The 16300-nt window shown below is 49.7% G+C and overlaps 2 protein-coding genes across 6 annotated transcripts in view; one reads left to right on the forward strand and one right to left on the reverse strand.

The window, feature by feature from the left end:
* Positions 1-11842, reverse strand: part of LOC147156229 (glutamate receptor ionotropic, delta-1-like) — a 61014-nt gene extending 49172 nt beyond the window's left edge. For all 5 annotated transcript variants that reach the window (XM_086064159.1, XM_086064160.1, XM_086064158.1 and 2 more), the window contains exons 1-2: positions 11428-11842; positions 8559-8714 (exon numbers count right to left, since the gene is read on the reverse strand). In XM_086064159.1, coding sequence (XP_085920285.1) covers positions 8559-8714; positions 11428-11515 — 244 coding nt within the window. In that variant the 5' untranslated portion in view covers positions 11516-11842. The remainder of the gene's footprint in view (positions 1-8558; positions 8715-11427) is intronic.
* Positions 11843-15032: 3190 nt separating this feature from the next.
* On the forward strand, positions 15033-15849 carry atoh1c (atonal bHLH transcription factor 1c). Its single transcript, XM_086064970.1, has one exon. The coding sequence runs from the start codon at positions 15257-15259 to the stop codon at positions 15776-15778; it is 522 nt and encodes a 173-aa protein (XP_085921096.1). The 5' UTR covers positions 15033-15256; the 3' UTR covers positions 15779-15849.
* The last annotated feature ends 451 nt before the right edge of the window (positions 15850-16300 follow it).

Here is a 16300-nt window from a genome sequence, read left to right on the forward strand (position 1 = left end):
GACAGATAAGAACAAAGTCTGGAGCGACAAATTCAAGCCTTGGACGCAACCTTCCGTTCCCTGCAGGATTGCCGCTATACTTGCTATATAACATATACTTTACATGTTAAGCTACGTTGTGTTACGCTAGGTTGACAATTTGTCCCTTTGGAGAAAACATTTTTGACTAGCAAACATATTGTAATTTCATTTACAGTTCCTAATGATCTATTTGAAGAAAAAGCCCATGTGCTACGTCGCGGGCTAACTGGTGCCCACAAAAATGTATACTTTTTTTTGGGGGGGGGGGGGGGGGCTCGGATGCCTAAAAATTCAGGACATCTCTAAAAATATGTCGGCTATACATTTGAAAAGGGAAAAAAAATCTTGGGATGCTTGGATTTACTTTGGGGGGGGTTCCGCGCCCCACAAAAACGTGCTAGACACGCCTCTGCACATGATGTTGTGTGTCATGCTGGATTTTGTGTTGCGCTCGTTTGTGTGTTACTTTTCCAGACTTATTTCCTTGCGGTGTGTGCGTGCGCGCGTTAAGCGCACCCTGATGAGATTAGTGAGCTCGTTTCCCCGTGAAGAGTCCCGTCATTGTTTTTCCTTTTCCGCTCATGAGTCTGTCCCTTTTTTTTTAAAGGCCAAGCTTTTATTCGGGGGTCGGCTGCTAACGTTGGCTATTGTGCGCGCACAAAGGAGTCACGGAGGTGTAAAAGCGTTCATTACGGCGGCGCGCCGACTATCGGGAAAAAGGAGACGGATGGCGAGCCGGCGACCTTCCGTCGGGCCAAAAGAAGTTTTGCAATTTCCATCTTGGCCGGGTTCAAAATCGACACGCTTCGGTGGTCGTCGGTCTGCCGCGCGTTGCCGCGGCGACGCTCGAGGTGACCGAGAGGTCGCTGCCGTTGACCCGCTGTGATTTGGGGCCGTGTCAGAAACGCCATCTGCACATTTCACGGAGGATTTCGTTTCTCTTCTGACGATCGATTGATCGTTGACGGCAAAATTCCTCATCGTTTCCCGACAGTTTCGCTTTTCAATGTCTGCAATGTTACATGAAAGCAGACGTTGAATCCAAACTGCAAACATCTGCTTTTATTTCGGAAAGCAATCGGCAACATTTTTTCCGATTTTCACACGTTCGGATGTTATTGTGATTTTTTAGCATCCGCACGTAATTCTTCGGATTTACAGCGTTTGAATTTCCACTTGCTTCAAAATGTCCCGCCTCGTCTGATTTCGCGTTACTTGTAATGTAAGCTTTCATTTTATTCATTTGTCACTTAAGTCAAAACTTTTCATATCATTGATCTTTTCATTTACTTCCCACGCACACGCATTCAAATCGTAGCATTCAGCTTTTCGGCATTCCCAAGAAAGTCCAGTTGTTTCGTGAAGTGCAACGTCGGTCCCGTCGAGATTCAAACATTCATCGAAAAGATCATTGACAACGAATTCATTTCATTGTTGGAGGACGAGTTGTGAGGAAAGTCAGTTCAACTTGTATCTCAAGGCATCGCCGTCGATGAAAAATTCTTGATACGACCAAGATTGGCCAAGTGGGCCGCCGGCCCAACAGAACCAACTGACGGCGCAAGCGACACTTTTTTTTGTCAGTGCGGTTTTGTGGAGTTCGGCCGTGATGATTCCCTTCGCTCAATTATTCATTCCGCCGCCGCCGCCGCCGCCGCCGCCGCCGCCGCCGCCGCCGCGTGCAAAGCGAATGAAGACACGAGGCCTGCTTGAAAAATGCAAGTGACACAAAACACAATAAAAGCCTCAAGTGTGCATTATTGAAGGGCCGACGCTTTTAGCCGCGGACGCGTCGATAACCGGCGGTAAATAAGTCAGCCGGTAAACAGCAGCTAAGCGGATGTCGCGTGTCGTCGCCGTGACGACACGCGACATCAAAAGCGGAACAACAAGCGAGAGACGGGCAACGTTTTCAGGAACTTTTCAGGAAAGTTGCTTTTGCAAATTGGAACTTTCCGCATGTTGGAAAGCCGCTGCAAACATTCCCGTCCACGCGGCCCGTCAGCAATTGGGGTTTTTAGGACAAAAATGCGGTTTACGATTTCCTTTTTTTGCCAAAAAACAACATTACTCTTTTGTTTTTCCCGTCTAAATGTTTGCTTCATTTCATCTGATACAAAACTTGAAATTTGCATCAACTGCCACAAATCCTTTTTGCCATTAAAATGAATGGAAATGACGTTCATCCCTTCCAACCTCAACCCCCCCAAAAATTCGAGAATTTTGCATTTTAAACAGTAACAAAAGCACCGACGTCATAAAACATACAAAAGAATTCAATAGAAAGTAAGGAATGAAATTGTTTTAGTCACACTTTTTGCTTCGTTTCAGTGGCCATTGTGCTGCTCCTAATGGTGTGCGTGTGTTGGCCACCAGGGGGCAGCACAAGACAAATAGGGACACACGCAAGAGAAGAAAGGAAAGAAGGAAGAAGGAAGGAAGAAAAGGATAAGTTGCCCCTCTGCTGCCAGGGTAGGATTTTTTTTTTGTTACTTTTTATTTTTGTTCATCTGCACAGTTTCCAGTTGATTTGACGTCGTTCCTAACGAGTCGCTCAAGAAGCCATTCACGCTACTTTGCAAGCTGCAGGTTGACGGAAGGGTCGCTGTGCACGCCCCCTTGCCACTGGAGGCAGCGGAGGGGGGGGGGGGTGTTCGACGGCGATCGCTCCCGAGCGATCGTCACGGCGATAGCGCGCCGCTTTGTTGCCGGCGCCGAGACGGGCGCGATCTGCTGCGGCAGATCGGCCCGCCTCGGGGCTGCATGAATATTTCATGGACGGCGTTCCGCAGAAACAAGAAGAGCAAGAAGAAGATGACGGAGGCAAAAGTGACGGCAAGGAACAACAACACCAACAAGACAAGATGGCTACCGAGACCAGCGCAACAACACCTGCGTGACTTTTTGCTGAGTCACCATTTTCAAAGGGATGTTTGGGGGGGGGGCGGTTTTGACTTGTGATGCCCTCATAGGTGGGAAAGGAGCACCACATTAAAAGAGGCTCCTGAAAACGCTGCTGTCAACCACACTCGCACCCAGACGCTCACGTCCACTTGCTGATGTCACACGGCAGGCACCGCCTCTTAAAGGAGGGCACAATAAAGTGCTTGCTGTTCACGTCATGTCGAAAGTTTGTTTATTTGCGCCTGACAATTGATTGGCGACCAATCCAAGGTGGTGCGCGTTTCCATTTTAGCCGCCAGATCATCACCACAAACCTTTTACTCGCAACCTTTCACACCTCATTTAGCATGTGTGTGCGTGCGCGTGCACGTGCGTGCGTGCGTGCGCTGTCTTGAGCAGAAGTTCACACGCACGCATAAACATCTTATCTGTATCCTCAACCTTTATCCAATCACAGCAGAGTGTGATGACGCCGCCCATTAGCACGGAGAGACTTTGCTGAGGTCAGCAGAAAATCGCACGCGCACGCACGCACAAAATGTCCTCAGTCGTACCCTTGGGGCCTGATTAGCAGATGACAGAAGATGTAACCTCGGCCGCGCGGCAGCTAGCATGCTAAAGCGTCAGGAGCAGCGGGTTCGTTAGCATTTTAGCTTCCGGTCATCAACAAAGCGAGCGTTTGTTATTATAAGTTATTTGTAGATGAAAAATATCTTATTAATGTCAATCACACTTGACGAGCAGTTATAAGAATTAATCATGATTTTTTTTTTAACAAAAAAACTCCCCTCCGCCTCCCCTGGTCTCATCTCCACGGCGACGTCGCCATGGCAACAGGCTAAACAGTGATGCATGGCTCGGACAACCATCGCGAGCCATTCGGGTTTCATTTTGTGTCCCGGTGGCCCGTTAGCGCTTCTTCTTTTTCTTGTAAGGCGAACGTGGTGCCCTTGTGGCTGACGAGGGCGCCACACGGGCAGATTTATATTTATATATTTTCATCAGATGGGATTTTTCATTTTGGGACGATGAAGAGTTTTGGGGAAAAGCACGATAAGCAACCGATCGGATTGATTGGTGACTCGCTCGTCAACATGAATGAGGATAACGAGTGCTGAACTCGGGTGCAAGTCCAGCCACGAAGGAATGTAGAAACTTCATCTTTCAATTTCCGCACATCTTATTCTTATAACAAAATGTTATTATATTTCAAAATAAAAGCTTCCTTCCTGCCGGCTGCATCACATGTTGCCGTGGCAACGTCACCCGTCCGGCCGGTCGGTGCGTGTCCGCGCGGCGACCCGGCGGTCAGGCGGCCGCGTTTTGACGGATCGCTCCGGACATTCCGATAATGAGTCGCCAGGGCTTGTCGCTTCCGCTCGGCGAGGCTCGTGATTGGCCGGGCCGGGGAGGGGAGGGGAGGGGAGGGGAGGGGAGGGGAGGGGAGGGGAGGGGAGGGGGGAGCAGGGGAGGGCAGGGGAGGGGAGGAGGGGAGGAGGCAGCATGTGCGACGGCGATGGCGCCCGCTTCGCTTCGCTTCGGTTCCGAGCGACTACTGGGCCACGACGTCGGACCCATTTGGGACATAACGACTTCATGGGGAACCTCCAGCCAGTGCAAGACTCGTTATGCGAGCTCACACACAAACCAACACACACACATTGAAACACCCACGGAGACTCTTCACAGCGTGTTGATCTTTCCATGCGTGGGAACAAAGCATCATCATATCATATCACAGCATGAACTCTTGCATCACATGCACGCACACACGCACACGCACACACACGTGTATAAATAACGTCGATGTTTTGACTCTTTGGCTAAAGCTACAATGCGTGCATTCGTGTACGCGTTCCAGCGTGTGTTTAAATGTGTCGTGTGCGCGCGCGCGTGCGCGCTTGGTGGCGTGCAGCGGCGCGACAGGCCACCCTGCCACAAGCACATATTTCATTACAAAGTGTCCAAATGTGAGCGCTAGCCTGCATGCTAACTCGCTGCTAGCTGCCAGGGTTCATCTGAGGCCGAAACGACAGACGCACGCGCGCACCTCGAACCTTGCGTACGCGTAACCAGTGAGCAACAATGAGCTGTTGCCGTGGCAACACGCCGTTGTGACGCTTCACCTGCTTATGAGTCGGCCACGTGGGTGCGCGTGCGTTGTTGGCTTTTCTCTGTTTCCGTTTTGTCGCGCGCGCTAACGAGGCGGTCGTCGAAGCTTGTTCATAATTCATCAACGGCCCATCAAAGACACACGAGCGCTTATTAGCCGCCATCTTTCTTTCATTTCTTCCGGAGGCGCCGTGTCGTGTTGTCAACATATTGTCGGCGCGCGCGTGCAAACAAAAGCAGCACTCCGGCTTGTTTGTGCTAAATTTGCTCCATTTTTGGAGCACCAAAAAAACTTGCGAGCGTTTTCAACCTGCGCGCGTGCGTGTGCGTGTGCGTGTGGTGACGGTGCAGTTGCGCGCTTTTAACACAGTTTAATTGAAGGCGCGCTTGCGGAGGCATCAACAGGTGTCTCGCACACCGGCCGACTGCAGGCCACGTGGTCTCCCGGCGGTTGTCATGTCAACCGCAAACGAGCTTGATGTGCGTGCGTGCGTGCGTGCGTGCGCATCCCCCTGAGGGCTTGCCAGCGTGAAGATTGAGGCACTTGAGGAGCAAAAAGGGCAAAAGAGGATTTGCGGCGAAGGTTGGACACGCCAAAGAGGGGAGGAGCGCGCGCATCAGCACGCCAAGTGCGCGTGACGTGCATGGCAGCGCGGTGGGCACGTGATCGGCGGGACATCCGGGTTTCAATCTGCTCCTCCCACATTACAAAAACAGCCTAGCATGTTAGCCTCATTCAGGACCATAAACACATATTTATATATTTATATATATCCAGACATTCCGATAATGATAAATATATATATATGTAAATTTTTAATGAATCAGCCAATGAATCGTTTTTTTGTGTCTAGGCCCGCCCCTTTTTTACCAATCATGCAGCCTAATGTTTTACTGGCAATTATTTTGCGGACCCCAATCCACACGTTGGGGTCGGCCAGTTTGAGAATCCCGCCATGACAGAATTCAACACGACCGAAACACGCAAGCGCGCGAAGACGCCGCGAAGACGCCGCGAAGACGCCGCGAAGACGCCGCGTCGCCGCAGCTCAGGTGTCGCTTCCAAGTTGAGCGCAATTGCGAGTCGCGCGTCAACACGAACGAGCGCCGCGGGCAAACTCGGCACAGAAACTGGGACGCGGCGTCTTATCGAGTGGAAATCTCAGACCTGCCGAGATTTTACCGCCTTTGATTCTCCGCCACCTCAAAGTCAGAGTCACGCAGCGCTCGCACCGCCGGCCAAATGAGGTCAGGTGACGTTCGCCGAGTCACTCCAACCGAAGTCCATTCGCAAGATGACGCTTTTAAACTTTGCCTGTCAATCATTTTGCACACGCGAGCTTCATGATGTCATCACGATGATGTCATCACAATTTGCCCAAAAGTCAAAAGTCTTTCTTTCCCAGGCACATCAACAAGCATTTTGACTTATTGGCGGACGATTTGATCGCGTACCAGGTTCGATGCTGCCACATGAAAAAAAAAGAAGAAAGAAATTGCAGTCGAGCGCATTCCAATCAAAGTGCGTAAGAGATCCGCCATTGGTCGACAATGGCGGTTTAAATCCAAAATGTCAGACACACGCACGCACGCACATACACAAAAAATAAATAAAAAATAAAAATAAAGAGCAATGATGATGACATTTCCGAATGAACAATACTGAGCTCTTAAAAAAAAAAAAATAATAATAATAATAAAATGTCCGATTTTGGCTTCAATTTAGGACACGGGTCCCTGAGACGTTTTTATCCGTCCTGTTAAAATGGACGCGTCCGGCCAATTGCATGTGGATCGATCAGTGACCATTTTCTAACCTGTTCAGTTCCCGACGCGGGTCCTTGAGACTTTCCGACATTTCTCTCAGTTGAAGCGTTTGCTTGCTTTACCTGCCAGGTGACGCTTGAAGGATTTCCGGCTACGAGCCAAAAAGGCCTTTGATGGCTTAAGAATGACGATAAACACGACATTTCCGAGACAAGAACACTGTTGAATTTTTAACGTGGAAAATAAATTCAAGCGGCACGAAAGTAAGTCAGACAGTCAACAACGCTCACATCACCAGCCGGCGCGTGCGTGCGTGCGTGCGTGCGTGCGCGCGTGCGTGCGTGCGTGCGCGCGTGCCGCTCATGGCTACATTTCGTCCTTCCTGGTCTGCCTCAGCCACGTTGAAATGCGCAACGGCGAGACGTCTACGTGCGCCGGCGGAGGAATTCAACGTGCTAACGTGCTAACGTGCTATCGTTTGTCCGTCGATCAGCTTTTGCACCTCATCAGTCGCAAATTGTGTTGTGGAACGCGCACGGGCAACAAACGTTGACAATGCTGGGGAAGCCAAAAAACCATTTAGAAATAATCATCATCATCATCATCATTTCCACGATTCCATTTTGTGTTGCTTCAAATATCGAAGTGCCTTTTAAAAGTCGTTACGCGGCGTTCTGCAAATTGTTTTTTCTTTTTGTCTCCAAATGTTGATAATATTGCTCACAATTGTGCGTTGAAGGGCGAAGAAAAAATCGTGTGCTTCTTAAGGAGGTGAAAAAGAAAATGTGCAAACGTGTTCAGGTGGAAGAAAAAAAAGAAAGATTTCATGTTTGCTGTAATTGGACCCTAATTGGCTCCCGTCACACGGATCAGGAAGACAATTAGTCTCCTTTAAGCGGCCATTTTATCAAACCAAGCAGCTTATTAGAACGGGGGGGGGGGGGGGCAGAACTTTAGGGTTTCGGTACCAGTGGATGACATCGTACAAAAGCTCATCACATTTTAATACAGCAAATAGTTCGTCCTTACGCAAATAACGGAAACAATTATTGAAAGGATTCGATTTATGCGCATGAGACGGCGCCAACATTCGTATTTGGTCAACTGGCCACCAGGTGTCGCTATCACCACAAGATTGTCATCGCTGCTAGCGTGAGAAGCTCGAAGCTCATGGCCGTCACCGTGGCAACATCATCATCATCATCATCATCATCATCTTCATATCATCCGCCAACTTGCATCAGCAGAATCACCGGCAAGTTTCCACCACAGCAAAAACCGCAGCGACGGCCGAAACGAGTAAAAACCAGGACAAGAAGCAAAACCGAACCCGGAAGCAAAATGGAAGCTAAAAGACATTTGCAGCAAAATCAACGAGTCTCCTGTGAGGATGAAAAGTTTGCAAAGCGGACAAAGCACCGAAAGCCGTCAGTCTCTCGCGCCACTTGCCGGAAAAACAAAATGAGCCGACGGAAAACCCAAACGCAGACAGCGGGACGTTTCCGGGCGGGAAACGCAAACACTTTGGGGATGGGGTGCGAGTGCTCGGGCTTCACATTCATGATTGAGCAGATGGCACGGCGGCCATTTTGCAGCCACTCGCGTATTGTATCGACTCAATCGTTTTGCTGCTCAGCGCCAAGCAGAACTTTAACCACAACCAAAGTTAGGACCAAAGCCGAATCAGAACCAAAGCGGAAAGCACGACTGGAGCCAGAAGCAAAACGCAAGCAGAACCCAATCCGTCCGCTTACCTTCTTGGACGGCCTGGAAAGGGTTGTTGGGTTCGATGAGTTTGATGGAGTGCGTGATCTTCTCGCTCTGCAGGACGTCGTCGCTCAGGCTGAGGTCCGACACGGCCAGCTGGAACACTTCGTCGTCCCGGGCCGCGTTCTCCTCAAAGATGGCACCTGGACCACAGAGAAGCAGAAACCTGAGCAGCGCGACAAAACGGACCGCTTCTTAGGTTCTGACACCACGTGGTGCCCAAATCGTCATCGTCATCATCATCATCGTCATCGTCATCGTCATCGTCATCATCATCATCGTCATCATCATCGTCGTCGTCATCGTCATCATCATCGTCGCCATCGTCATCGTCATCATCGTCGCCATCGTCATCGTCATCGTCATCGTCATCATCATCATCATCATCATCATCATCATTGTCATCATCGTCATCATCATCGTCGCCATCGTCATCATCATCATCATCGTCATCATCGTCATCATCATCGTCGCCATCGTCATCGTCATCATCGTCGCCATCATCATCGTCATCGTCATCATCATCATCATCATCATCGTCGTCGTCATCGTCATCATCATCATCATCATCATCATCGTCATCGTCATCGTTATCGTCATCGTCATCATCATCGTCGTCGTCATCGTCATCATCATCATCATCATCGTCATCGTCATCGTCGTCGCCATCGTCATCGTCATCATCATCATCATCATCATCATCATCATTGTCATCATCGTCATCATCATCATCATCATCATCATCATTGTCATCATCGTCGTCGTCATCGTCATCATCATCATCATCATCATCATCATCATCATCATCGTCGTCGTCATCGTCATCATCATCATCATCATCGTCATCGTCATCGTTATCGTCATCATCATCATCGCCACCAACGTTTGCTCTATCCGAGCAAGTTTCTGAAATACAGAATTTCTGCTTTCGTAAAAAAAAAAAAACGATATAATAACATGAAATAAATAAATAAGACATCCAGTTGGTTACAAGCGTAAAAGGAGAGAGACGGTTCCAAGGTCAAGAGTTCAGCTCGCACTCGTCATCTTCGTTGCTATGCTAGCTGCGTGTTTGCCGATTTTGTTGTAGCGACCGATTGTGAACTGCACACAAACTCAACCGCGATTACACAAACAAGTTGTCGGCTGTCCAATCGGAATCAGCTCTTCTCGAAGCTCATCATTTGAATTGTGCTTATCTGGAAAAAAAAGTGGACGCGCTACCAAAAAAGTGAAATCGGCTTTGGAAGCAGCAGCACAATTTTTGTTGAAATCAGCATAAAAATCAAACGCAACTGATTTTCTTTTTCCAAATTGTCAGTTTTCAGAAATGGTCAGAAGTAGTGAGAGAAAGTTTTGCAAGTGTGAGTGATTTATGAATTAATTGCCTATGACGAGTTAACTCCGCTCGCACGTGTGACAAAAAGCAGACATCGTGTGACGGACAACGGACAGCGCTTCACCTCCCCGCCACTCGCGGCAGCAAACCCCATTCGTGTCATCATCACACTTCCTGTCCAAGCCCCGCCCCCAACCCCCCCTTTTGAAGTGTGTTTGATGACAAAGTGTGCCCGAGCAGCTCGCCAGGCGCCAACAGGGGCCGTTTGTGCTCTTTGTCATCGGCGCATTAAGATGAGGCGCACGTCCTGCTCGAAGTTGCGCCGAGCGAGCGAGCGAGCGAGGGAGAGAGAGAGAGAGCGGGACTGACGAGGGGCCGCTCCGTTGTTTGTCCTTATGTGCCCGGCGACTGACCGAGCGACCAATCGGGAACGAACTCCGCCACTGGCCCACAAGCTTGAATCGACGAGCCGACGAGCGGAAAAAGTGACTTCAGTCAAAATAATGGAGTCGCTCGTTAACAGGTCGCCTGTGTGGATGACCAATCTTTTTTTCGGCCTTCCATTGACGTGGTGACCAGTCCCAGGCGTGCGTTGCCTCATAAGTCGCGACTATTGCAATCATCACAAATATTCCGATGATCATCTTGCAACGACGGTTTATGTTTTTGACGAAAGATGATTTGGCGGTTACCGTGACGACGAGAAACACGCTCGCATCATCATCTTCTTTAAGAAATATGTCGCTCATGAAGCAGCTTGCCAATTTCAATTTGTTTTTATTTACATCTTATTTAGTACCAAATCAAATGTCATATTTCGACATCATGCCGTAGCATATTTGCATGCTAACTTTAGCATGCTAACTTTAGCATGCTAACATTCTATTCCAGGTTTGTGCATCTTGACATCGATTGTGGCGTAATTCCGTCATATTTCTCGTTTATACATTTGGTATGTTGATATCATAATTTCTGGTTTATACAACGAATGTGTCTTGTCTATGTTGACCTGATATGCTTGAAAATAGACTTTTTTCACATCCTAATTTGCATCTTTTTTCCGGTTAACACATTTGCAGCGATCGTATTTCAACACGTTTTCATATTTCAGCTTCAGACGGCAAATGTGGCACATTTTGGGGACTCAACTTGACATCTCATGTGTTGTAATTCCGTCACATTTCCAGCATGTTGACCTTCGATTTTACATGGCATTTGTCCCGTTTCAGGTTTAGACATCAAATCTGGCATGATGACGTCATGTTCGATGTTTCCACGTGACGTGCGTCTCATTCACATTCAAAAATGATGTTTACAAAAACCTGCAAGACTTTGAATGAAGCTGAATGAATGACTGAGCAACAGCTTGCCATCCTCATCACGCGCCAAAGAGGGGGGGGGGCATACTTCATCATCCCCCCACACCTCCAACCCACCAGCAGGCAGCATCAGGACCGCACCGCATGCCCCCCCCCCCCCCCCCGACCCCCAAATAAGAACAAACGGCGCTTCCTTACCGATGTGAACGATGGAGTCGGCGTGCAGCGTCGCTCCGCGCAACAGCAACAAGCACGCGCGCAGCGCAAGCAGCATGCGGAGATCCATGGCCGCCGCGTGCACGCACGCACGTACGCGCACGCACGCACGCCGACGCCGACGCCAGCCGCCGCGTCCTCAGTGCGCAAAAAAGAACAAAAAAAGAAAAGGAAGGAAGAAAAAAGGCAAAAGCAGGCAAGGAAAAGGAAAGCAATCCAAAGTGAGGCTGCGAGGAAAAGGAAGGAGAAAAAGATGCAGAAGAAGAAGAAAAAGAAGAAGAAGAAGAAAAAGCTTCCGGACTGCGGAGGAAGAAAAGCAGCTGAGCCACCAGGATGAGGAGGAGGAAGAGGAGGAAGAGGAGGAAGAGGAGGAGAGGCTTGCTCCGCATGCTGTGCCTCTCGCTACACTGACGAAAAAGAGAGAGAGAGAGAGAGAGAGAGAGAGAGAGAGAGAGAGAGAGAGAGAGAGAGAGAGAGAGCGAGCACTCTCTCACTCAATGGCTCACTCGCATCATCCTCACATTTTCGAGCTCACGCTCTCTCTCTCTCTCTCTCTCTCTCTCTCTCTCTCTCTCTCTCTCTCTCTTTGTCCTTTCCTTCTCATTATTTTGGGCAAGTAGAAGCGTTCGCCCAGGATTGGTCGCCAGCCAGCAGCAGGGCTCATGCAGACACATAACGGACTGGTCGCCGTGAGCTGCATTGATTGGCTAGCGCCGTGCGCTAGCGGTTTGCATGTGTGGCCCGACGGCTGAGAGGTTCTGCAGGGATCCGATCTGGGCCCAGTGCGGCTTTCGTTCAATATTTGCGTCCTAAAGTGACCTGTCATTGGCTGGCAGTCAGTGCTGTGTTGCACAACAGACTGGCGACAAGACCGCTCGAGTCACCTCGGATCAATTTGTTTTTTTAAATCAGAGCTTGAACGCCAAATGGGAACAAAAAGGACACAAAAACAAACACGAACGTTTAAATATATTTTAGAATATCAAATCAAATCTGGTGCCACACAGATTTGTGATGGGGGCCGTAGCCCCCCGAGGCCCCCCTGTCGCGCCACCCTTGGTCCAGTCACACGCGTTTCTTCGTCACAAAAATGATTTTGCTGAAAGTACGTCGCATAAAACAAGTCTTATTTATCCAAACGATCCTTTAGTAAAAGTCACAGCTAACTTGCTGGCGACCAGTCTTTTTATTTTCCATTGGCCCAGCGACCAGTCCAGGTTGTAAACTGACTCCCGCCAAAATCGTCATCATCATTATCATCGTCAATTTGATTCTAAAAATGAATGATGAGCATTTTCAACTCATCGGGGAAAAAAAGCATGAATTGTTTGGTTGGCAGAATGACGAGAGGACGTGGTTACCATGACAACAAGAAAGCGCATCATCAGCATCCACGTGGACCTGACGTCATCACGTGACCTTTGGCATCTTCATCATACGTGAAATATTTCACTAGCAACTTGACAGCAACACAAAACAATTTAAAAAAGCAACTTGACAGCAAAACGCTCACACGCTGTTGTCTTTTGGTGGAGACGTGCTCCCTCTGCTGGCCACAAGTTGGTATTACATGAGCGTCGGTCTCAACTTGCTTTGTTTACTTGCTTGTGTTTCAAAAGCACACGAGCCCGCACACGAGCCCTCACACGCACCTAACGCACGATTTTATCCAGACAACATCTCTCAACTTTTTGTCCAATCCTAAAAAAAAAATCCTTTTTTTCTTTTGCCTAAAGTTTTGAAGTCACACATCGTTCACTAAGACGCGATGTCAGGCTTGCATGGCGTCATCATTTCATTTGAGAACTTCAGTTGATGATGTCACCTTATGAATTCATGATGTCATAAAGTTGTGAAGTGACAAAGAAAGCCAGCACGAACCTGAACGTCATCTCCTCCTGCGTGACGTCAAAGGCCCGTTTTTTAGGAGGTTGGCCTCTGCTGCCCCCAAGTGGTCGGACACACAAACAAACAAATACACGGGCACACATTTAATTCTAATTCAATTATTACGCTCACGTTTTGTTGGTTGGTTGTTTTTCACGAGGCGACCGAACGGCTTGACGACGACTTGACTTTTATTTCGAGCTTCGACGTCATGCAGGAAACAAAAGTCCCAATCATGAGCCGAAAAGCTTCACAGAGCGCACACAACCACACACACACGCACCTGACACCGGTCATCTTAAATTGTAACCTTTGACCCTTGCAAAAGGACAAAACCCTGAAGTGCAGTAGCCACACCTCGTCAGAGGGGGGCGTACTAAACAGAAAGTACCGTGCGAAGGTGGTCGAGGCGTCCACAGTCGAACGACAACAAAAGCACAAATGACACAATCGTGCATCTCGATTACACAACAACACATTTGCTTTCTTTTCCTTTTGGACTTATTTGATCTCCACACTGCAAGATGGTTGTTTTCAGCACCGCGTGAGTTGCTGTCGGTGCCGGTTGAGGTCGCCCAACGTCTGTTGCGAATGACGTCAGCGGATCTGATGAGTGTTTTGTGTGTTTAATTAAAAACGGGCGCGGCGTGGCGACGATGAGTGACAGGAAGTGGGTTTTGGATGGAGGCGTCGTGAGGGGATTACAGACGCGGGCGTGTGCCAGCCCACGCGGGCGACAGGGGGGGGGGGGGGGGGGGTCCTTTACAAAAGCGAGCAGCGTGGAGGCGACCACAGCAGACGGGAGGACCCCCGACCCGGCAGGATTTTGGCTCACGCTTGTCGGGCCGCCAATCAAACGGCTCATTGGCGGCAGCGGCCGACGCGGGCGGCGGATCAAAGACATTGAGAAAGACCCCCCCTCACCAGAACCAAAACCAGCAAGCGGGTTGGGGTGAGGCCGCCGACTGGAGTTTTCATGAGAGAAAAGGAAAAGTTGCTTTTGCAACATCCAGGATGTTTGGCCAGCAAAAAGACGGCTCAGGGTACACACGCGCACACGCACACACGCACACCCCTCCTGTGGCGTCACGCCCATGCTTGATTACAGCCAATCAAACGGCTCATTGACAGAAGACTCGCATCACAGATCAAACCCGAAAGTCCACAGACGGGCTACTGCGCCTCGGACCAGGACAAACCATAAAGGATTGATAAAGTCCATTCGTTTGATAAATTTTGACTTAATTTCCGCATGATCATGTTTTTGTGTCAATTCGATAATTGTCTCAATACGTTTGGCAACAAAATGTGAACATCAAGTGCTGTGGCGTTCGGACGCCAGCAAAATAGTGAGGAAAAATGAAGTTAGGGACGCGCACCGAAACATCTCAGAGAATGGAGAGAATTCAGACAAAAATATTGGGACGTCTACAGACTTTTGACAAAAGTATTGGGACAGCATCAGTAAAGCAAAAGTAAAGAAAATGAGGAGTAATAAAGTTGAGACGCATAAAGAATGTTTAGTTTGGACAAAAATGGGACTGTTAGAGTGCCAAAAAATGCTAGCATGGTCAAAAGTATTGAGACATCTACAGAAAGAAAATTAGATTTTTTCTACCAAACCAAATCCCTCAAGAACGAAGATTTCCCCACGTGACGTCACGAGACGCTTGACTTTCATCGCTTCATCTGGTGGCTTTCCAAGGCTGCGCGTGCATGCGCAACCTCTAATCCCCTTTTGATGAACTCTCCAAATTGCGCCAACGGACTTCCTGCGGAGCGAGCGGCCGCCCTTCGGCTGCTGGACCCGCACACGCCCACCACCACGCGGCGGGCGGCAACCTGGGCGGGCGGGCGGTCGGGCGGGCGGGCGCAAGCTTAATTGTCACATCGGCGCCGTCCCCAAGGACACAAAGTTGACGACATGCCTCCGCGCAGGAGCCTCCTGACGCCTTTCTTGTCGCTCTTCCCCGACCAGCCGGAGCAGCTGCAGCGGCCCAAAGCCCAGGACGACCAGCCCGGCCGCCCCGCCCCCTGGGCTCCGTGCGCCATCGTGCATCTCCGGCTCGGCCAAATCGGCCAAATCGGCCCGCCGCAGCCGGAGCAGCGGCGGAGGCGCCTGGCCGCCAACGCCCGCGAGCGGCGTCGCATGCTCGGCCTCAACGTGGCCTTCGACCGGCTGCGCAGCGTCATCCCGCGGCTGCACGGCGACCGGAAGCTGTCCAAGTCGGAGACGCTGCAGATGGCGCAGATCTACATCGCCACGCTCAGCGAGCTGCTGCAAGCGAAAGGAGCGCCGGAGGAGGAGGAGGAGGCCAGCGACGGGGAGGCGCCCCCCCGGGAAGAGGGTCCCAGGCGAGGCGAGCGGACGCCAAACTGTGCGAGGAGCGCGCGCGCGACCGCGAGCGCGAGCAGCCCAGCGCCGCAAAATGACGTTTGGACTTGACTTGCTGCTGGTTGACGTGCGTTTCTTCATCGACTTTGCATTTCTCCTTCTGGGTCTTCGTGGGACCTGCTCGGTTACAAAGTGGGCACTTCTGAAAACGGAGCATCCACACTATCAACAGGTCTCAACTATTTGTTGCATTAACAGACATTTACGGTGAAAAGCAGATATTTGCTGACATTCCCGAAATGTGGACAATTTGAAGATCTCGACACCATGAAATCAATAAATCATTGCACCACGGCAACTTGAGTCATTGCTTGGTCCATTTCTTTTCTTTTTTTTGCTTTTGTATTGTGAGGCAAAATTCTCACAAACTTCACAAGCACTGTAATGCCCTGGCATGTGGGCAAGGAGAGCCGAAATCGCAGATGCGTTTGGGTTTTTTGGGGCTCTTTATTGTGGGACAAACAAACAAAATGAGAACGCTCGCAGGGGAAAAATGCTAATGTCTTTTTCTTATTTGCAACTGCAGCTCTGGATGTGACTCACAGGCCACGCCCCTTAAAGACAACATTTATT

This window comes from Leptonotus elevatus, chromosome 20 (genome assembly GCF_054856555.1).
Source record: "Leptonotus elevatus isolate MCC_2025b chromosome 20, RoL_Lele_1.0, whole genome shotgun sequence".
In the NCBI taxonomy this organism is placed as follows: Eukaryota; Metazoa; Chordata; class Actinopteri; order Syngnathiformes; family Syngnathidae; genus Leptonotus; species Leptonotus elevatus.